The sequence below is a fragment of the Elephas maximus genome, chromosome 20, assembly GCF_024166365.1.
Source record: "Elephas maximus indicus isolate mEleMax1 chromosome 20, mEleMax1 primary haplotype, whole genome shotgun sequence".
In the NCBI taxonomy this organism is placed as follows: domain Eukaryota; kingdom Metazoa; phylum Chordata; class Mammalia; order Proboscidea; family Elephantidae; genus Elephas; species Elephas maximus.
In genome coordinates this window covers 38,978,527-39,002,221 of record NC_064838.1, presented here as the reverse complement: position 1 = coordinate 39,002,221, position 23,695 = coordinate 38,978,527, and the positions used below count along the sequence as shown (strand labels likewise).

At 48.1% G+C, this 23,695-nt stretch overlaps 1 protein-coding gene across 1 annotated transcript in view; it reads left to right on the top strand.

Annotated features, from left to right (window-relative positions):
* The window catches only part of FGD5 (FYVE, RhoGEF and PH domain containing 5), a 154,332-nt gene that overhangs the window by 52,484 nt on the left and 78,153 nt on the right, over nucleotides 1–23,695 (top strand). Inside the window, exon 3 of the mRNA XM_049863003.1 lies at nucleotides 10,701–10,833. Coding sequence (XP_049718960.1) covers nucleotides 10,701–10,833 — 133 coding nt within the window. The remainder of the gene's footprint in view (nucleotides 1–10,700; nucleotides 10,834–23,695) is intronic.

Below are 23,695 nucleotides of genomic sequence, written 5' to 3'. Positions count from 1 at the left end.
CTCAGTAAACGTTAGCTTCTGTTATTGGTAGAAGCTGTATGGACTAGTGCTTAGAAGGGTGACCCTGAAGCCAGATTCCCAGATCCTACCTCTGAGCTGCGTCTCTTTGCACGTGTCTCCCCATCTGTAAAATGGGCATGTTAATTCTTACATGACATCTCTGAGTGGTGAAAATGGTTAAACAGTCAGCTGCTAACTGCAAGGTTGGAGGTTCAGGTTCATCCAGAGGTGCCTCGAAAGAAAGTCCTGCTGATCTAGTTTCAGAAAAATCAGCCGCAGAAAATGCTGTGGAGCACAGTTCTGCTCTGACACACACAGGGTGGCCGTCATTCAGAATTGAGTCAATGGCAGCTGGTAATAGCTCCATGACATGGTTCATGTGAAGAGCTGATAAAGCCCCTGGCGCACAGTAAAGCACTCAAACACACTGGCTTCTACTTCTGCTGGTGCCACTGTTATTATTACGACAAGAGGTTTGGCAACAGGTGCCAGTGTGAAAGCGAGAGGTGAAGAGAAAGGGGTTGTTTATCAGCCCACCACATACTGAAACCACAAACTACCCCTGTCATAGCTCTGGAGCTTTAGATGTGGTCTGAAGTTATCAGATTATAGTGCCCTTCATGACCCTTCAGCCGCTGCATCCTCTCCCCTGCCCTTCCCACCTCCCCCGTGTCTGGGTTACTCTGGATTCCTGGAGGCAGATGACAGGAGAAAGAAGCATCCGAGCTTCCTCCTGCTTTGGGCTGGAGTTAGATGCTGGGGATCGTGCCTGTGAAGCCCATCTTGTAGATGAGGAAACTGAGGCAATCCCAGCCAACAGTTTTTTAGCATCCACCGAACCTGTGGATGAACCAGACCCCGCGCGTGGGATGCCTTCCCTCACCTCCAGCTGTGTGCAAAGTAAGATAAAATTGTAGGCTAAGAAGAAAAAAAACTCATTGATCCGCTGAGATGTGGCTGTCCACAGCGTCCTCAGTGGCGGCAGTGCCTGCTGATGCCTTTCCAGTGGACTCGGCCACCAAGGTGTTGAGCACCTGGTGTGTGTCAGGCACCAAGCAATAGGTGTGGAAATAGACACTGTCACTGAGAGCGGGATGAGGAGTCAGATGAACTAGCGGAGATAGGACTGAGACATAATAGTCCGGCTGTTGCGTACATGCTTGCGGAGCACCTACTGTGTGCCATAGGTGGAAAACACGGAGATGAATAGCAAGCACGTGACTCCTGCCCTTAAGGGACTTGTAGCTAATAGATGAGCTAATACAAGAGCATGGAAAACTGTAGCCACAAAATGTAGACTGTGATGGGAGCCCCTCCCAGCTGGAGAGATGGAGAAGGCTTCCTGGAAGAGGTGGTATTTGGGCCTGACATTGGAAGGTGAGTGGAGGAGAGGTGGGCAAGAATTCTGAAACAGTCTTGGAAGAGGCACAGAGGTGGTAAAGTACAAGGGTGTACGTGGGCCAGTGCGTTGGTGGTTTGGGTGCAGTTGATGGTCAGTAATGTGGCAGGAATCGTGAGGGACAAAAAGCCCTTTGGATCTCAAGTCACAGAACGTTATGGTGGGAAGGGCTTTCAAAGGTCCTCTGGCCCCTTATTTTACAGATGAGGAAAGTGAAGCTCAGAGAGGGGAAGGGCCCACCTAGTGTCACGCAGCAAGCCCTGTTCTTTAGACCTTGAGGAGCTCTGCCTGACTAGTTCAGCCCTGGCCTTTTGCTCAGACTGATCGTAGTAAAATGAAATTATCAGGCACTGTGCTGAGCAGGGGAAACCCTGGTGGCATAGTGGTTAAGAGCTACGTCTGCCAACCAAAAGGTCAGCAGTTCAGATCCACCAGACATTTCTTGGAAACTCTATGGGGCAGTTCTCCTCTGTCCTGTAGGGTCACTATGAGTCAGAACCGAGTCAATGGCAGTGGGGTTTTTTTTTTGTTTGTTTGTTTTGGTGCTGAGCAGGGAGCCCTGGTGGTGTAGTGGTTAAGAGCTACCGCTGCTAACCAAAAGGTCAGCAGTTTGAATCCACCAGCCACTCCTGAGAAACTCTGTAGGGCAGTTCTACTCTGTCCTATAGGGTCACTGTGAGTCTTGGAATCGACACGACAGCAGCAGGTTTTTTTTTAATTTTTGGTACTGAGTAGTTCATATACCTCATTTATAGACATCTCATTTGATTCTCATGTAAACCCTGGGAGGGTAAGTACTTATCATCTCCATTTTGCTGATGAGGAAACTGAGGCAGAGGGTCATTGGGCTGAGAAGTGGCAGAACTGAATCTTGACCTCAGGCAGTCTGATTCCAAAGCTTGTGCCCTTTACTACTGTCCTCTGTTAGTCCCAGAAATGGCTGAAGTGTTAGGGTCAGTTGTTATCATTAGGCCAGGCCCATGTACCAACAGTGGGGCTGCTGCTAAGGACCAGAAATGCGGAACCCTGCCTCTGCAGCCCCTATCAGTAACGTAACTAACCTAAGAAGTCAGTGTCTGAAATTCAGAACCTGAGAGACCATCACACTGGGGGGCTCGGAGCTCTGGTGCACAAGGTTTTTCTTTTTATTATTGTATCATTTTATGGGACTCAGTAAAGATCTTCTAGAAGTTATAATTTTTTTTTTTCTGGACCTCTGAACCTCAGTTGATTTATCTGAAAATGAAGCCTTCATAGTCATAGTTATGGTTTTCTTTGGCTAGGAAAAGCTGTAATGTGTTTGCCTGGGACAGGAGACTGAGCTGGAATCAGGGAAAGCAAAACTCCTTGAAAATCCATATAAAACCACTTCCCATTCCCTAGAATGATTAAAATTAAAAAGATAGGCAGTAATGATAGCTGGTAAAGATGTGGAGAAGTTCAGACCCATGCACATTAGTTTGTTGGTTCCTCAAAACGTTAAACATAGAGTGACCATATGACCCAGCAGTTCTGCTCCTAGATGTACATCTGTGTGTATCCAGAAAAATTTAAAACATACAGCTGCATAAAAACTTGTACCTCTGTGTTCATAACAGCATTATTCACAGTAGCCAAGAAGTGCGGTCAACCCCAAACTTCATCAACTGACAACTAAAACCAAAAAAACCCATTGCCATCGAGTGGATTCCGACTCATAGCGACCCTATAGGACAGAGTAGAACTGCCCCATAGAGTTTCCAGGGAGCACCTGGTGGATTCAAACTGCCAGCCTTTTGGTTCGCAGCTGTAGCACTTAACTGCTATGCCATCAGGGTTTCCCAACTGATAACTAGATAAATAAAATGTGGTCTATTCATACAATGGAATATTTTTCAGCTGTAAAAAGGAATAAAGTACCGATACATGCTACAACATGAATGAACCTCAGAAGCATTATGCCGAGTGTTCAGTCTGTATGACGTGTCCAGAATAGGCCAAGCCATAGATTCAGAAAGTAGATTGGTGGTTGCCTAGGGCCGAGGGAGGGAGGGAGGGAGGGAGGGAGGGATTAGTGGCTGCTAATGAGTACAGGGTTTCTTTCTGGAGTGAAGAATACGTTCTAAAATTACATTGTGGTGAGGATTGCATAACTGTGAATATACTAAAAAGCACTGAATTGTATACTTTAAAAGGGTAAATTTTATGGTATGTGAATTATATCTCGATAAAGCTGTTACAAAAAGAGCAAAAATCCCTATAAAACCATGACACTGTGTTTTAAGGGGGAGGCGGGGTGGGGACATCACAGGTCAGAGAGCAAGGGTGAGCGTTTGTTTTTACTTAGTGAAAAGTAGAAATTGTGTTTTAAGAAGGCCTCTCCTTCGGTGCTGTTTCTGGGAACCATTACTAGCGCTCCCCCTTGGCTGACCCTGGTGCATGACGCACCCTCTCCAGGAGGGAGCAGAGAGGCCTCACTGGGGACAGAGGCAGCACAGGCTGTCAGCTGCTCTCTGTGCCTGGTCCCCAGGCCAAGGACTAGTGATCTGGTCTGAGCATGTGACTTCACACACTGGGCATTTTGTGCATCAAGTCTAGTCCCCACCTTCAGGTTACAGGTGTGGAGATGGCAGCCTGCAGGGACAGTCATGTAGCCCAGGTCACATGCAGGTTAGTGGTAAATACAGGGCCCCAGGGCTTCTGACCCCTGTCCTCCTGGGCTCTTGCCACTGCACCAGACTCCTGCTGTGCCTCACTGTTAGAGGCCCCAGTTGGTATGTGGTTAATATCTGCCAGTATCTCAGTGTCCCTGTGAGGGAGTGCAACATGGGAGGGCTAAGTATTGAGCAGAGGTGCCACCTGGGGAAGGCCTGGGGGACAGTTTGCAGGAGCTTCTTTGAGTACTGAGAGGGTGGTCGGGGGTGGGGGTGGGGAGTTGGCAGGGGACAGGATTAAAAGTCTAAGCTTTGGAAATGCCTGATTTTTGCACCCAGCCCTCCCCTCCTCTATCCATGTCCAAGCTCTTCCAGCTGCTCTGCTAATTAGGATACTCATATTCTCCAGGTCAGCCATCCTGGCTCCTCCATCTCAAACTTTCCAGCTCCCAGAGAGCCCAGCCCTGAATCCCCCTTCCCCTCCCTGGCGAGCTTCGGAGAGGGCCCAGCCTGTCTCAGAGGAGCCAGAAAACGTTGCATCTGCAATCTGGCCGCGGTCACCCGTAGCGTTGCAACCAGCAAGGACAGAGTTTCAGGTTAGAGCGTTGGCCCGGAGAGAGCCCCAAGGGGAAGCATTCCCTTTTTTTATGAGCTTTTGGGCCATTTGGGCTGTGTTCCGGCTCATGGCTCTGAGTGAGGGTTACATAGGACAGAATTTAATGGGCAGAATTGTAGCAGCAGTTGGCCGTACTACAAAGTGCTGATCTCGCCCTGTGGATGCATGTGTCATTTTATGACTCCAGGCAGATGGAAAGGACTGGGCTCACTCTGAGGGTCGTATAAGGTAACCCGCTCTGGGTAGCTTTAATTTACGCCCCTGAAGCAGAAATGGGAAACCCTAGTGTCATAGTGGTTAAGTGCTACGGCTGCTAACCAAAAGATCAGCAGTTCAAGTCTGTCAGGTGCTCCTTGGAAACTCTATGGGGCAGTTCTACTCTGCCCTACAGGGTTGCTATGAGTTGGAATCCACTCAATGGCAGCAGGTTTTTTAGTGGGTAAGCAGAAGTGGACACAGAGGGAGGACACAGTGTTGTAGAGAATAGTTGGGGGGTTTAGCTCTTGGCTCTTCTGCAGGCTCTTCTGGGCTATCCAGAAAGGACCAACTACATGCTAGGCAGTGGCTGCCTGGCCCTCATGTTCTCATTCAGTCCCACAGTGAACCTACATAACCATCCCACTTGACAGATAAGAAACTGAGAGATTAGGTGACCTGCCTAAGGTGACCAGTGACTCTCTCCCATCTGATGCCAAAGTTGTAGGCCGCTTGGTCTCTAAGCTTACAGGACTGGCTGCCTGGTCCTTTTGCCCGCTATCCCCAGCATGTGACTCCCCAGGTGACTCCTTGAGTGCTGAGACTATATGACGCCCGTAGTGGGTAAGCAGAAGTGGACACAGAGGGAGGACACAGTGTAGTGATCACATGCCCAGGACTTCCTGGGCAGTACTTCCATTTGAAGTACAACTGCCCATTGGTCCTATTGGCACTATTGACATAATCCCTAGAAATTCCCTTCTTTTGGCTTCCATACTGTATCTGTCAGACTGCCTCCCTCGCCCAGAATGCATTCAAGTTTCAGACCCTCTGTCCTGTTTTGGGACTTGGGAAATACGGCCACTGAACTTGAGGGTGACTCTGAGGCTCCAGCAAGGTAACAGGTATGAAGGAGCTTGTAAATCATAAGGTATTATAGAGATAGGGGCCTTTTCACTGGTTCTGAATCACCCTCAGCGTCAGACAGGGAGCAGGTAAGGTACCACTTGATGGTAGGGTAGGGCAGTCTGTGTTTTTGTAATCCTGGTGGGCTAATCTGATAAACTTGTCCCATTTGATACTGAAAGACCGTGGAAGTAATAACACTAGCTGATATTTATTGAGTGCTTTCTATGTGCCAGGCACTCTTCCAAATCATCTAAGTAACCTATACTTATATTTGCCATCCCCCCCATTTTACAGATTAAAAAAAAAAAATTGAGTCCTGGAAAGATTAAGTGACTTGCTTGAAGTGGCAGAGCTGGAATTCAACCCAAGCAGTCTGACTTCTGACTCACTTTCTTAGCTAATACTTCGCATTGTACTTTCTGTGAGGTCAGAGAGAGTGCTTCCGTCATTTTAGATTCCTCCAGTGTTAGCTAATCCATGGAGGTGCTGATCCGTATTTATGGAATAAGTGAATGAGGGAACAGATGGATACAAGGGTGGATGGTTGAATGACCGGATAACTGAGTAGATAGATGGAAAGATGGCCAGGTGGGGGGATGGATGAATGGGTGCATGGACAGATGGCTGAGTGAATGGGTGATTGGATAGATGAATGGGTGGATGGGTAGGTGAATAGATGGATGAATGGGTGAGTGGATGAATGAGTGGATAGATAGGTGAGTGAGAGGATGGATGAGCAGATGAGTGTATGGGTAGATGGATGGATGAATGGATAGATGGATGGATGGTTGGGTAGGTGGTTGGGTTAGAGGACTTTCCCGTATGTAATATTATTTTGTATGTTCAAAGAGGCTATGTGGAGACAAAATTTCATTTAGTCCTGATTATACCGTAATGGATATTTTGACTACAAAGGCAGTAGAATAAAAACAATTGTCTATTTGCTCATCACTATATTTTTTTTATACTGGTAACACAGAGGCTGGAATGTGAGGACTCTTGATAAGTATTTTTGAATGAGTGTATGAGTAAGTGAATGAATGAATGGATGGATGGAATACCAAACAGGCAGGCACCAGATAGCAATGCAGAGTCTTGCAGCCTTCTTTAGAATGACAGATTGTGGAGATGGATGCAATTTGTAAGTGTTCCCAGTATGTTTACCCAAAGGAAGAAGTGGTTACTCACCCAGGACACAGATTCTACCAGGGCCTGCCAGGGCATTGGGGCAGAAGTTGTTAAAACATCTGTTAAAGGTGTTTTCTTCCCTTGTATCTGAAGACCAACCTCTAGCAACTATCAAGAGTCCGCTAGAGTAGCTGTGTTGTTACTTGTCTCAGAATCAGAATGTTTTGGTTCATTTATTTAACTAATGGCTTCTATCCACGATAGGGGCTGTCGATACAACTTTCACTGCATCTGAAAGGGCATTAAATTATACTTGTTCTTTGACGTTTCATGGCAATTTGTTGCCATTTGATGTTCTCACAATCCCTAAATGGGACAGTGCAATAACTGAGCCAGAAATATCAACAAAGCACCCGAGCCCTTGTCTCCTGACTTCCGTTTTAGTGGAAGATGTGGAATCAAAAGAGGGCCAGATGGGCCACGTTTCTAACCAAAGCTGAGATGGATTGAGGACAGATGGCTGGTGGGTCAGAGGTAACAAGGTTTCTCTCTGTGAGGAGTTCAGTGGTGAGCAAGATTATTTTAGATGCTAGATGGTCAAACATCTTCTATAGTTTAATAATTAGATGGTTTACTTAAAGTGTTAGAAAAATACTTCACAGATGTTATTAGGATGAACCAGAGTAGTTAGTATTTGTTAGAAATGGGTCAACTCAGAGAAAACATTAGGTAATTAATAGAACAGGTGTATACAGCTAGAGCAGAGCTGGGGAAGGTGAGGAAGCGGCTCAGGTTTGGGAAGCACCCCCAAAGATAGGAAGGAATGTGGGTAAAGGCAATGAAGAGAACGAAAGCTAAAATTGATTAGAGTCTTACCTGGGAATCATTTTCTCATCCATAGCACCTGTTAGGAAAGGTCTGGGTTGTACCTTCTTTCCCTTGATAAGGAGAAGGAGTGAGACAAGAGCACGGTAACTGCTCTGTCCCTCACCATGACCAGTCATCCTACCAGAGCACCGTGGGCTCCTGCTGGGGCCTCATGTGGCCATTGCTCTTGGAAGAGAGCAAGGTCCTCCATCCACTGGACCAACAACTGCAAACTGCACACAGGTGCCTGGAAGCTGGTTGCTGAGGCCCTAGGCCATGCAGTCACTTTTCTGAACATGGTTCTGAGCTCTGCTAAACAAGTGAGGTGTATCGGACATTGGACTAGGGACAGCTCTTTAGTGGAGGAAGTAGGCGGCCTCGATGGTGGGGAAATCAGCAGTGAAGGAGCTGGAGGGTGTTCCTGGGAATTGGGAAGGCTCTTTGTATGCCTTGGTAGTATATGGCTTGTTGCAGAATATTGTTTGCTCTCATGGTTTGAAAGAAAAGGCCAAGAAAGTAATTTTTTAAAAAGGAGAAGTCAGAGGCCTAACCAACTGGTAGTTGTCAGATAGTAGGTTGGGGTCGGGGCTCAGCCTGGCAGCCAGAATTGAAGCTTAGCCTGATGTCCAGGATCAGGACTTAGCCTGGCATCCAGGAGTGGGGCTCAGCAAGGGTCAGGGTCAGGGCTTAAGCTGGAGTCCAGGTTCAGGGTCCAGCCTGGAGACCAGGGTCAGGACTCAGCCTGATGTCCACGGTTGAGGATTAGCCTGTAGTACAGGGTCAGGGCTCAGCCTGGGTTGTACCTTCTTTCCCTTGATAAGGAGAAGGAATGAGACAAGGGCACAGTAACTGCTCTGTCCCTCACCATGACCAGTCATCCTACTGGAGCACTGTGGGCTCCTGCTGGGGCCTCATGTGGCCCTTGCTCTTGGAAGAGAGCAAGGTCCTCCATCCACTGGACCAACAACTGCAAACTGCACACAGGTGCAGCCTGGGGCAGGGTTAGGGCTCAGCCTGGGGCAGGCGCAGCTAGTGCCTCTGTACACAGTGCACAAGCCACAGTCCCCTCTTCCCCACATTATGTCAGTGGAAGCCCAGGCAGGAACAGACTCTGCCATGGTAGGCCACCTCCTCCCTTTGTTGCTTGGGCTCCAGGTTTTCTGGAGACAGGTATCCATAGTTCCGGCTCCTATGATAGTCGAGAAGGCTGGGCCCCAGCTCAGCTGTAGCCTAAGGCTCAGTTTCTCCTCCCCTGGAAACCCCCTCCCATCCACACTTCCATTTGCCTGGACCGGGGCCAGAGGCAAGGACAGTGTGTGAGATGGGGTGAGAGTCAGCTCAGCCAGTCTGGTGAGTGGAGTACTCCCTTCTTTCCTCCCATCCATCTGTCGTTCCAGCATTTCATCCTGCCATTCCCAGAGGGCAGGAGAAAGTACTTGATACCAATTTAACCATATTTAATAAGTATTTAATAAGACCAGATGCCTAGATTTTGAGTATGAAGAGTAGTTTTTTGAGAAATTGTTTGGGGCCACATTGCCAGTGGCAGGTGGGAGCCATTGAAGGTTTTTGAGCAGGAGAGGGGCATGGCCTGATCTCTGTTGTAGAACAGTCACTCTGTTGTGTGGAGAGGAAGGTTAGGGCATGGACCTCTGGCCTCTCAGAGAAAGGATAGTCCTGCTTTAGGTTGGTTTATGTCCTTATAAGGTCTAGCTCCCACCCTGACCCTGCACACTTACCCTTCCTGCCCACCCCCTCCAGCCATACTGGCCTCTCTAATTCCTTGAGTGTGCCAAGCACGTTGGTGCCTCAGTGCTTTTACACACACTCCTTTCTCTGCCTGGACCACCTCCCTGTGCCGTCACAAGGCTGGCTCCTCCTCCTCCTGGTCTGGGCCTCAGAGAAGCTGACCTATCTCAGGGCTCCTCCTTTATTATTCCCTCTGAAAGCACTTTGTCTTCTCTCACTGATCACAACTGGTGATCATTTATTAATTCACTTTTTGAGGACAAAGACTATATCTGCTTTATTCACCGGTGTTTACCCAGTACCTAGCCCCATGCGCGGCATAAAGTAGGCAATCAATAAGTATGTATTGAATGTGTGTATTAATTAGTCAATCAATGGCAGTGTCTTTGTAATAGTCGCAGGTACATAGCTATAAGATGGTTATCACACCTGTGTAAGCTTTCTAACCATTGATCCTCACAGCACCTGCCAAGGTGAGACAGGAATTATTATCCCCATTTAGTCAAGGTAGAAACTGAGACAGTAAGAGCTTGTCCTTGATCTAACTGATGGCAAGACTGCAGCTAGGGGCTGGATGCTCATCCTGGGCTCTATCACATCATGACATCCCTATTCAGTGCCAGAGACCACAGTCACCTTGAGGATTGACCCTGCTGCCTGACCACACCCATCGAAATGCCTAGGCCAGTCACACAGCAGACAGCTGGCCCCAAGCATCTCTTGCTGTCATAGTGAACTCTTTAAACCTTCTTTCACCATTGCTTTAGGTCCCTGGGTGGCACAAACAGTTTGTGCTTGACTACTAACCTTTACGTTGGTGGGTCAAACCCACTCAGCAGTGGCACGGAAGAAAGGCCTGGCAGTCTTCTTCCGTAAAGATCACAGCCAAGAAAACCCTATTAAGTAGTACAGTTCTACTCTGTAATACGTGGGGTCTCCATGAGTCAGAATCGGCTCAACGGCTATGGGTTTGGTTTCAGCATCACAACCCGCCTTGGATCTAACAGACAGACAGGTCTGTCTTCCCCCTAGACCAGGGTTTGCACCTGGGTCTTACTAATTTCTGAGTCCCTTTGGAGGGCACAGAGCCTTGCACCCAGAGGCATTTGTTAACAGCTCATGCCGTCACTCCAAAGCTGGCCTGTTGCCTTTGACTTTGCTGGACAGGGAGCTCTAACCGTCTCTCTCCCCTGTCTGACCCCAGCGCCTACACAGAGCCCTACAAGGTCTGTCCCATCTTGGCAATACCTCCCACATCGCTCCTCACATCGGATGAAGAGCAGGGAAGCTCGGAGGAGGAGGAGTGTGCTCCAAGAGACCCCAGCGTCACCCACAAGGTAGGACACCCCTCTGGGGGAGCAGCAGGTGGGATGTGGGGGTCAAAGATGGGAGGGGTGGAGAGAGGGTAGTAGAGGATCACTACACCTCCTCTCGGTGTGGACGGAGCTGTTTGCAAATAGCCAGCCCTGAGCTGGACCCCGAGGCTGAGCCACCTAGCGGCTGGGCTGCAGCTTTTAAAACATAGCAAACACAGAGTCCTGCTCCAGTGACAAGCACTGCTCCTGTTCATATGCTCTTGGGTCTGATGACATTTGGGGCTTCCCAGAGCCCTTGTGCTAAAGTGGAGTAGAGCTGCCTAATTTGAATAGGCAGACCTGGATTCTAACAACTTCGGGCCCCTGGGCCTCAGCTTTCTCATCTGTAAAGTGGGAATCGTAGTGAAGATGAGATGAATTAAGGGACGTAAATGAGTTTCGTTAACTGCAAAGAGATTTAGAATGAAAGCTGGTTTCCCCCTTCTTTACCTTACGGCAATGCTAAGAGAGGATAGGCTGGTGGAAGGGGTGTTATTTGTCCGGGGTTAGATGGTGAGTTGAGGCCCAAACCACAGTGAAGACCCTAACCTTCTTATAGTCAACAGTGCATGCCACCCCTCCTCACCCCTCTGGGGGAAAATCAGAAAGGAAAGAGATTATGTGAATATAAAGAATTAGCCACAGAGTGGCGTCAGTGACGATGATACACTCCCTCTATTGGGTGCTCATGATGAGCGTGGGCCTCACCTCCATTACTGACATCATCTCAGTTCATCCCACAGCCCTCTGAGCAGGAATTACTTCCCACATTTGGCATTTGCAGAAACAGGTCAGAGAAGCAAAGAACCTACCCAGGGTCACACAACTGGCATGTGGTGTTACCCAGGAAATGTCATGGGTTGAGAAGATTGAGACCTCCTCAGACTCACCTATGCCCCCCTCAGACCCCCCCCCGACCCCGTCTTTGGACGAGTAGCTGGAGAGGCTGGGGCCCACAGCCTCCCAACACAACTGACCTCTCTCCAGGCACCTCTTCCTGACTCTGCCTTCCCACTCTTGATCCCCTTCTATTTCCATTGATTAGAGTAGATTAATGCATGTCGAAGCACTCAGCAGAAGTGCCTGGCACTCACCAAGCATTTGATAAACAGTGATGCCTTTCATTTTGTTTTCATGTACTTGATTCCTTTTAAAAATTCATTTGTCTAAAGCCCAGTGTCAGTTAATTGGGGAAAAGATAGTCTTTTTAACAAATGGTGCTGGCATAACTGGATATCTATTTGCAAAAAAATGAAACAGGACCCATACCTCACACCATGCACAAAAACTAACTCCAAGTGGATCAAAGACCTAAATGTAAAGACTAAAACGATAAAGATCATGGAAGAAAAAATAGGGACAACATTAAGAGCCCTAATACAAGGCATAAACAGAATACAAAACATTACTAAAAATGACAAAGAGAAACCAGATAACTGGGAGCTCCTAAAAATCAAACACCTATGCTCATCTAAAGACTTCACCAAAAGAGTAAAAAGACCACCTACAGATTGGGAAAAAAAATTCAGCCTTGACATCTCTGACCAGCACCTGATCTCTAAAATCTATATGATTCTGTTAAAACTCAACCACAGAAAGACAAACAACCCAATCAAAAAGTGGGCAAAGGATATGAACACGCATTTCACTAAAGAAGATATTCAGGCTGCTAACAGACACATGAGAAAATGCTCTCGGTCATTAGCCATTAGAGAAATGCAAATTAAAACAACGATGAGATTCCATCTCACTCCAACAAGGCTGGCATTAATCCAAAAAACACAAAATAATAAATGTTGGAGGGGCTGCAGAGAGACTGGAACTCTTATACACTGCTGGTGGGAATGTAAAATGGTACAACCACTTTGGAAATCTGTCTGGCATTTTCTTAAACAGTTAGAAATAGAACTACCATACAACCCAGAAATCCCACTCCTCGGAATATACCCTAGAGAAATAAGAGCCTTTACACGAACAGATATATGCACACCCATGTTTATTGCAGCACTGTTTACAATAGCAAAAAGCTGGAAGCAACCAAGGTGTCCATCAATAGATGAATGGTTCAATAAATTATGGTACATTCACACAATGAAATGGTACGCATCGATAAAGAACAGTGAGGAATCTGTGAAACATTTCATAACATGGAGGAACCTGGAAGGCATTATGCTGAGTGAAATTAGTCAGATGCAAAAGGACAAATACTGTATAAGACCACTATTATAAGTTCTTGAGAAATAGTATAAACTGAGAAGAACATATTCTTTTGTGGTTATGAGAGGGGGGAAGGAGGAAGGGTGGGAGAGGGTTATTTACTGATTGGTTAGTAGATAAGAACTACTTTAGGTGAAGGGAAGGACAATACTTAATACAGGGAAGGTCAGCTCAACTGGACTGGACCAAAAGCAAAGAAGTTTCCGGGATAAACTGAATGCTTCGAAGGTCAGTGGAGCAAGGGCGGGGGTTTGGGGACTATGGCTTAAGGGGACTTCTAAGTCAATTGACATAATAAACTCTATTATGAAAACATTCTGCATCCCACTTTGAAGTGTGGCGTCTGGGGTCTTAAATGCTAACAAGCGGCCATCTAAGATGCATCTGTTGGTGTCAACCCATCTGGATCAAAGGAGAATGAAGAACACCAAGGTCACACGATAACTATGAGCCTGAGACAGAAAGGGCCACATAAACTAGAGACTTACATCATCCTGAGACCAGAAGAACTAGATGGTGCCCGGTCACAGCTGATGACTGCCTTGACAGGGAACACAACAGAGAACTCCTGAGGGAGCAGGAGAACAGTGGGATGCAGACCCCAAATTCTCATAAAAAGACCAGACTTAATGGTCTGACTGAGACTAGAAGAATCCCAGCAGTCATGGTCCCCAAACCTTCTGTTGGCCCAGGACAGGAACCATTCCAGAAGACAACTCATCAGATATGGAAGGGACTGGACAATGGGCTGGAGAGAGATGCTGATGAAGAGTGAGCTACTTGTATCAGGTGGACACTTGAGACTGTGTTGGCATCTCCTGTCTGGAGGGGAGATGGGAGGGTAGAGAGGGTTAGAAACTGGCAAAACGGCCACGAAAGGAGAGACTGGAGGAAGGGAGCGGGCTGACTCATTAGGGGGAGAGTAAATGGGAGTATGTAGTAAGGTGTATGTATATAAGCTTATATGTGAGAGACTGACTTGATTTGTAAACTTTCACTTAAAGCACAATAAAAATTATTTAAAAAAATTCATTTGTCTGCCTGTACAGTGTTTTCATAAAGCAATGTACCAAGTGTTAGGGGAACACTTAGGAGAGCTCCTCCCTCTTCTTCTCACACCGACCCCTTCCATTCTCCCCTCTCCTCTAAGTTCCTTCTCTCTGTCTCTCCTTCTTCAGCCCCGTTTGTCCTCTTAACCCATCACTTATGTCCCACTTGTCTTTCCCTAGATATAGTCAGCACCTGCCATCTGCAGGCACCATCCTAAGTGCTTCTACGTCTGTCATTTCTTTTCCTCCTTACAGTGGCTTCCCTGAGGTGACAGTTGAGGACACAGAGCTTCTGAGAGGTTAAGGAACCCATCTAAAGTCACATTGCTAGCTAGAGATTGATGGGGTTGGTATGGCAGCTCCAAGTCCAGGGTTGGTTGTCTTTTCACTGTAGTTCTCGGGGGGCCTTCTCTTGTATCTCCACTCCTCCCCCTCCTAAGGAATTATGGGTTCCTGGTGGGAGAAAAGGAGGGGAGCCTTGAGTTAGTGGGGCCCAACTAGAGTTGATTTTGTTTTTCCTGGGCATCCCTGGGGGAGTCCCTGGGTTGTGCAAACAGTTAGCTTGGATACTAACCGAAAGGTTGGAGGTTCAAGTCCACTCAGAGGCAGCTCAGAAGAAAGGCCTGGTAACGTACTTCTGAAAGATCACAGCCACTGAACATCCTGCAGGGTACAGTTCTACTTTCACACACACTGGTCACCGTAAGCTGGGGTCAGCTCGCGGCCAGCCAGTGGTGGTGGTGGGATCCCCAGAGTCATAGAATCTGGGGGCAGAAAGAAATCGTTGTCATCGAGGGTTTGGCCCCTACTCTGAAGCTGGGAATCGGGTTTGGGCACCAGCCCCAGGAGAGCTGAAGGACTCACAGAGCAGCAGTACCCCCCACATGTGACTTTCTGCACCTCGGTGAGCCCCACCCTGTACTGGTTTCCCACCACTGTCGCCCAGTTCTTTGCTTGAACCTTCCTCTGGGATCACCTGAGTCTCCTCTTACAGCTGTGTTACCACGGGCAGGCACATCGTGGGGCCTCAATTCTCCCATCTCTAAAATTGGGCATTAGTATTAACTACTGAGATGTGGGAGGGTTGAATGTATAGGGGTTAGGATGCCAACACATATTATATTTTAACACATATTTTGGGAGGATACAATTCAATCCGTAACACACTTCCTCGCCTGAGTCTCATTGTCACCTTTCCCTGCCTGAGCCCGGGCCGAAGCTTGCCTACCTTCTGGAGCAGGCTTTCTAGTCATAGTTCCCTGCCAGCTCCCTGCCCAGGCAGGTCATTGTTTCCACTGCTGAGACCACATGCCTCGCCCTGCACGAGACCTCTGCTCTGCCCGGGCACCAGCTCGCCAGGGCTGTGGCCTCCGTGCTGTCTGCCCTTAGCCAGAGATGGACCCTATGTTGTTCCTTTCACCTGCAGCCCGGCTTTGACAACCTGTCCCGGGTTAAAGGGTCCCCGTGATCCCTGCCGTTCCCCGCAGCCAGACCCTAGCTGGGGTGAAATGCTGCAGACTTCTGGATCAAGTTGTACAGCCTACATGTGCTCCCTTCTCGGTGATCCCCACCCTGTAGTGGTTTCCCACCACAGTCCCCCAGTCCTCTGCTTAAACTTTCCTCTGGGATCACCTACATCTCCTCCTCCAGCTGTGTTACTACGGGCACATTGTGGGGCCTCAGTTTTCCGATCTCTAAAATGGAGGCGTTAATAGTAACTACCGGGATGTGGGGAGGCTGCCCTAAACCTTTGTCCACTTCAGGCTGTAGCCCTGTTCTCCCCATTCCCGGAAAACAACCTCATCTCCTGTCTGACACTAAATCCCCTCCTCCCCACCCACACCTCATTTCTCTGTCTTCACTCACTTCCTCCCCACCCCTTCTCATGCTTCAACATGAATTTATTTATTTCACAAGCACTTACTGAGTGCCTGCTGTGTGCCAGGCACGCCTCTGAGGGCTGCAGATATAGATCAGATCAGGTCCCTGCCCTGGCAGAGTTTACATTCTAGAAAACTCATTAGATCAAGTTAGGTCGTGATGTGTGCTATTAAAAGAAAACCAAACAAAAAACACACAGTGATAGGGGACAGAGTGCCTGGGGTGAGGAGGGGCAATCTTAGACAGGAAGCCCAGGGGAAGCCTGTTTGATGAGGAGGGTACATTTGAGCAGGGGGCTGAATAGCGTGAGGGGGCAGGTTGTGGGAAGATCTGAGGATAGAGCATGCCAGGCAGAGAGAACAGCAAGTGCAAAGGCCCTGGGGTGGGCATGACATTGTGAGCTGGAGGAATAAAAGGTCAAGATGCAGGAGCAGAGTGAGAGAGGGAAACATAGAAGGAGATGAGGCTGGAGGGGATCTTCACATCTTCCTCAACTGACAGGCATATTCAAGTTCTCCCTACTTTTCCCCCCTTCCTCCCTGCTCTTCCTCAGTGCTGTTCTGCACAGTCTTCTTTGACCTCCAGAAGCCAGACTTCCATCCACTGGCCCCAACCCTCTGCACTTCATCCACCCCAGACCCTGTCTCACTGGTTCCTGAGCCTCAGCTCTGTTGCTCATGCCCTCCTTGGGTTAGCCCCTCTGTCCTTGGCTTTGCTGGCACTGCCCTCTCCTGGTCTCATCCGACTTCTCTGACCATCCAGCTCTGCCTACTCCTCCTCCACACTATGCATTCCACAAGGCCTGACCTCCCCCAGCACCTTTTCCTCATTCCGTGACCTCTGCTTGGGCGGCCCCTTCCAGACCAGCTTCCCGGTCTTTGCAGATGACATTCCTGGAGCTAAGCTTTTGGCCTGGCCCCTCTCTGGAGCTTCACACTCAAGCTTCCAGCTGCCCTTTTGGGCCCTTCTCAGAGGCTCCCACAAACACCTCAAACTCAACACATCCAAAACTGAGGTCACCATTTTCCCACCCTGCCAGCCTGCTTCTCCTCTTGTGTTCGTTACCCTCGTTGTGGTCAATAGATTTAGAAGATTTGAATCCCTGACAGCCCATCTTCTATTGCCATGTCTTAATCACAGATCAGCTAAAATTCAGCAAACACCTAGGCCTCTGGCCAGGAGGCATCATCAGGAAGGAGACAAAAACAAATTCTGTGTGTTCTTTAAACCCACCCCAGGGCCTTTGTACTTGCGTTTCCTTCACCTGAAACACTTCCTGCCCCAGGTCTCAAGTTAAATGTCACTTCCATAGAGAACCCTCCCTATCACCTGCTAGTCTCAGTCTCAGCATTCCTGTTTATTTCCTTCCTTATACTTACCTCAAGCTGTAATGATGCTCTTTACTTTTCTACTTGCGTAGCTCCACGAAGGCAGCGACTACGTTTGCTCTATTCACAGTTGAGTCTTCATTTCCTGGCACGTAAAAAAAAAAAAATACTCAGTACCTATCTTTGAAATAACTAATAAATAAATGAATGCATTAGACTTACTACTTCCTGTTATTTAAGTAAGGAAAACAAGACTTAAACACATGACAGTTTAATAAATAAAAACATTTGTTTGGCCATCGTGATGAAATGAGTTCCTTTATGTGGCCTTTTGCCTTGGTTTTTTGAAAAAACAGCTTGAGAGATTTTTCCCCTAAACCCTGAGGAGTTAATTTTGCCCTGATTTTCTACTCCAGAGGGTTTGTTACTTTTACCCAGGTTGATTGACATTTCCTGGGTAAGCTGTAAACAACTTGGTTTGATATTTTTTGTCTGGTCTTGGGCTACAGCCTGCCCTGTGATTGGTATGCATCTTGCAGGGATTGGTCAACAGACTGCACAAATGAGGTATCGCTAGCCTGCTATGCAAAAGAAGTGTCTGTGGCCTACTGAGAGGGGATTAGTCAGTTCATGGCCCTGGTGGGAGGGCCATTCCTTGAAACTGACTAGGAGTTAGTGTATATATGCAGCGAACACCACAGAGGTTTGTCAGACAGAAAGAAGCAGGAAGAGAAGCAAAAGGAAAAAGCAGAAGGAAGAAAGAAGAAACAGGGAGAAAGAGAAGAAGCAAAGAACCTCCTTAAGAGAGCTGTAACACAGGTCAAGGGCTGTGACACTGACGACAGCAAGAGGCCCGTAGGGGGCTCAGTGGCAGAGTTGGTTGTGACAGACAGCAGGGCCAAGATGAGCCTGTCCTGAGGGGACTGAGAGGATCCTGTCCTTGGGGACTGAAAGGAGGCTTGCACAGCCAAGAGGAGCTGAGTGAGCTGTCGTGCACTGGAGGAGGGAAACTTTACCTTCATGCTTTCTGATCCCAAGTTGTAGCTTGTTGATTTTGATCCCAGGTTATATCCTGTTAACTTCCTTAACAAACCACCTAACTGTAAGTATGATCTGTGAGTTTTGTGTGGCCATTGCAACAGATTCTCGAACGCAGAAGAGAAATAGTACTGTGGGGAGGGATAGCTGGTGTCAGAATTGGTTAGCAGGTTGGGTAATGGAAGTATGTCTGACCTCCAACCCATGGGAATCAGCTTTGGGCTGATCCTGGTCATTATCCCTCTGAAGTTAGACAGTTCTGAGCCTACTACTACCATTTTACAGCCATGTGCTTTGCGGAGTTGTGAGCCACCCCACACATGTTTATCTTTCCTTTGCTTTGCACAGCTCCCAGGAACCACTCAGAGGCTGCAGCAATTCTGTGCAGTAACACAGGACACAATTTAAGGCAGAGTGTAAACAGAGGAAGAGGGATGCAGACCCTCAGAACTCAAAAGGATGCGTGAGAATACGGGCTCAGAGGCTCAGAGGCGTCCTGGGTACCTGTGTGTCTTAAATGTCTTGTCTTGAGTCTCTCGGGTTGGAGACTTCAGGAGCCAAAGCGTTAGGCACAGGACAGTTAGGACACCCTGGCCCTGAAAGAGCATATTCGGTGACTGAAAGCCCTCTCTGTTAAGTCTCAACTTTGCCCCACTTGTCTAGAATTGGGGTCACAAGGTCATATTCACCCTCGCTTTCTCTTTCCTGACTTGGCAGCATTCACTGTCTATACATAGTCTAGAGCCTTGCTATGCAATGCGCCATCCTGAACCAGCAGCAGCATCACCTGAAAGCTTGTTAGAAATGCAGCAGCACAGATCCCACCCCAGACTTGCTGAACCAGGGTGTGCATGCTAACAAGATCCCAGTGATTCGTGCGTTCACTGAAGTTTGAACTCTGTTCCATATATCAGCAGCCACCCAACCCATATTGAGCACTCACAGTGCCCTCAGCTCTGCAGAATGCCAGAGATGGAGCTAATGGGCTCCTTGCCCGTGGGGAACTCACAGTCACGTTAGAGGATGAAAAAGCTACTCACATCAAAATCTTTGAACATTACATTTACGTTCGGCCTACTTTTTTTGAATATCGTGTCTCACAATTAAAAAAAAAATAAACAAAGTCTGCTCCTGAGATGGAGCAGTTGTGGGGCCGTCCCCAGGTGCTCAGCTGTGTAAGCTAAGCCATGAGTGGTATAAGAGTTCCAAGTCTGCAGAGCCAGGGCAAGCTGGGAGGGTTCCAGGAGGAGATGAGGCTTGAACTGAGCCTTGCAGGAGAGTGGACTTAGTTAAGTGGAAAAGAGAAGGAAGGCTTATAAGAGGGAAGAATAGGTAGCACCAAGGCATGGAATCCAGCCATTGCCTGGCTTTTTGAGGTCATGGCGGGTCCCTTCTTAAACCAGGAGAGCTGGTGAGGACAGGAAGCCTGTATCCTGTGTGTGCCATGTGCTGGCAGCTACACCCTTTCCCGCTGTCCAGTGATGGGAACTGGCCAATTATAATCACAGCTGCTTTCTTTGGATTCTAGAAGGTGAAAGAGCTGAAAAGGGTGCTTTGAGAGGCCCCTTGTTTTATAGGAAGAAGAACTAAAACTCACAGAGAAGCCATCACTTATTCGGGGTATCCAGCAAGTTGGAGGCTGTTAGAGATTGAATTGTGTTCTCCCAAAAATATGTGTGAAAATCCTAACCCCTGTACCTGTAAATGTGACCTTATTTGGAAATAGAGGGTTCCTCTTATTATGTTGTTTCTGAGTGGTGCGGGTGGTTAAGCACTTAGCTACTAACTGAAAAGTTGGCAGTTCAAGTCCACACAAAAGCTCCTTGGAAGAGAGGCTTGGTGATACACTTCCAAAAACACTATGAAGCACAGTTCTACTCTGACACACCAGGGGCTTCCCATGAGTCAAAATCAACTCGACAGCAACTGGTTTGGTTTTGGGTTTTTTTTTGTTGAGTTAATTAGACCAGAGTAGGGTGGGTCCTAAACCTAATCACTTCTGAGTTATAAAAAGAGCAGAATAGACACACAGAAACACACAGCAGGGAGAGGAAGACAGACAACACAGACAGATGTAGCAACAAGCCCAGGGAACACCAAAGATTGCCAACAGCAACTAGAAGCTGAAATAGGCAAGGAAGAACCTTCTCCTAGAGCTGATGCCCTGAATTCCGACACCTGGCCTCCCGAATTGTAAGAAAGTAAATTTGTGTTCCTTAAAGCCATCCACTTGTGGCATTTCTCTTCCAGCAGCCCTAGGTAACTAAGGCACAGGCAAAGTGAGAAGTAGAAATTGAGTCTCCTGATGTCTCATTTGGAGCTTTCCAAGATAGCATGCTGCTTCTATTAAGTTATTACCTAACTGCAGCCATGGCCAGAGAGTCTTTCCAGAACTAAGTTTTCTCTGTGGCTCTGCCAAACCCAGACTCACCAGCTTGTCTTGAGGCAGTGGACCAAGGCAGGGTGTCAGCATGAGCATGGTCCCGGGACGCTGGCGGGGCCTCTGCTTGGTCCCACCTCCTTCCTCTTTATCCTGGTGAGCACCTATTCTCCATCACCATCCCGATCCCTCCTCTGCTCCTATGAGTACAGGTACAGCTGGGGTGGAAAATGAGCCATCCCCCTGAGTGCCTCTCTGAATTTTTACCCAGCCGTTGAAGGCTGTGCTAGAAGTCCTGATCCAAATTGCAAAAACAAATGCCCATGCTTGTGGCTCTGGTGTCCTGAGGAGCTTCCCAGAGGACAGCATGTTCTCCTGGAGGTGTCACCTGCACGTCTGGCTCCCTGAACAGTCTCCCTTCTCCAGATGTGACAGGAGAGCACAGTCTCAAACAGGTCCCCAAAGTGAGGGGCTCCAATAAGCCACCTCCAGCGACCTGTAAGGTATGATGACTCATAAATACTACCCCAGGGCTTGAAACAGCCATAGAAGGTAGCCCCTTCCCACTTTCTAGATGTGAATTTTTGGGAGTTTTCTCAGGTCAACTGTGTGGCTGGGGAGGCTAGCAAATTTGGGGTATTGGAGTTCCTTCCCTGGAGTACTGCCTGCCCCACCTCAAGTTTAGCTTGGGACCTAGAGACACTTACTGAGACTACATGGGAGATGTGGACACAGGGCCATGCATGAGCTCAAAAGACCCAGAAGTAGGGACAGTATGGTGAATCTAAGGAGTAGAATTTAGTTGCATGTGGCATGGAGGACTGCGGTGGAGGTGCCCAGTAGGGTTTTATGTACTGGTCACAGAAGGCTCTTTCCGTAAGCATGGGAGTCTGGGAGTGACAGCAGAACATGACGCTGTGGGGTAGGGTGGGGGCCTGGGTGCGAGACTGGAGCTTTCAATGCGTTAACAGACAAGTGTAGTCAAGGCAGGGAGAGCACAGGAGCTTGGGTCCAAGATGGGGAGCTTGAAGCCCACGATGTCAGAAGCAGAGCTGAGTGTACCCAAGGCCCAGGGTGGGAGGAGTGGACATCGGTGCAAGTCAGCTGAGGAGGAGGTCTCAAGAGGAGAGAGGCCGGGTGTTAATAGTGTGAAGGTTGAAGCGCCCACATGACCACAGGAAGTAGAGGATAGGTATTATTGTTGATAGCAGCATCAAGTTAGCCCCCAACTCATGGTGACCCCATGCACAACAGAACAAAACATTGCCTGATCCTGTGCCATCTCCATGATCAGTTGCAGATGAGACTGTTGTGATCCATTGGGCTTTCACTGGCTGGTTTTCAGAAGCAGATCACCAGGCTTGTCTCCCTAGTTTGTTGTAACCTGTTCAGGATCATAGCAACACACAGGCCTCCACTGACAGGCGGTGGCTATACATGAGGTGCACTGGCCAGGAATTGATGGGGGTAAACACTGAGCCAAGTGTGGAGTCCTGGGGAATGTGGGGCTCTGCCTGGAGCTGGCAGAGCAAAGGTGAAGAGAAAGAGGCAATTTTTTTCAAAGACAAAGCTGGCATCAGCTCCAGAGGCCCTCAAAAGGGGAAAGATGGATGGAAAGATGAGCTTTTGGGGGGTTCTTCCTCGTCCGCTACGTAGAACGTTATGGAAAGAGCGGACCATCCTGGGGCACAGGATGCTCCTTAAAGGGCCTGTAAGAGAGGGCTTTTGTGCTGCTGATGCTGTTACTCATGCGCTGACGATAATATCTTACGCCTCTGTAGCTCTCTACCGATGGTGAAGAGACTTTCTATTTGATCCTAGAACAGTGGCTCTCACAACTTCTGGTCTCAGACACGTCCATCCTCTTAAAAATCATTGAGGACCCCAAAAAGAGTTTCTGTTTATATGAATTACATCTGTCAATATTTACCACAGTAGAAAGTAAAAAAGAAAATTTTAAAACATTCATCTTTTAACTTATTTAAAAGCAACAACAGTACACTCATTACCCATTAACAGAAATGGCATTTTTTATGAAAAATAATTACTTTTTTTTTTTTTTTTAATTAGTGAGAATGGTGGAATTGGTTTTTGCAATCTTTTTGCAAGTCTTTTTAATGCCTGGCCTAATAGCAGACAGCTGGGTACTCATGTCTGCTTCTGCCTTCCGTCTCTTGGGACTGGTACCTTGGTTGAATTATATGAAGAAAATCTGGCTCACACAGATATGTAAAGGTAAAGGGAGGGCTTTACAGATACCCTGAAAGAACCTCAGTGAACCCCACTTTGAGAGCTACTGCTCTAGAAGGAGGCCAAGTACCCCCATTTTACAGTTGGAAAACCAAGGCAGGAAGGTAGAGGACCAAGCACTCCTGACTCTTTCTGTAGCCCGTTGTTTAACTGTGAGGTTCCCAAAGGAAGGATGGACCTCCCCTCAACCTATCCCTGGTCTCAACATAGCTGAGTGTTGAACCAAGTTTGTCAGGGGCCTGGGAGGGAGGCATGGCCAGGATGGTACTTGGGAATGGAAGCAATAAGCAACCTGGGTCACGGAAGAGGGGCAGCCAGCACCTGGTGTTAACACCCGCTTGGCTTTTAAGAAACACAGTAGCAAAGGCCCTGGTGCCCCCACCCCCACACTTCTGGGAGGAACCCTGTTCCCAGAAGCCTGTCCCTGGACACTGCCGTCAGCCGCTAAAGTTCATTTCCTGGTTAAACAAACATCTATATTAAATGGTCCAGTTGGGCAACGCCCAGAAACGACTTTTGAGGAGTGTCTTGGGCACACAACCTGCCAGGCCCCCTCCTTGACCGTCTGGTGAAGACGCATCCATCATGGGGGAGGCACTAAAGCAGGATGGCCCATGTTCCGCCCGGAGTCGGCCTGTCTGCAAGAGGGGCTGGAGACGTGCCGTATGCCGTGTCTGACCCTACCAGACGTCTGTCCCGAC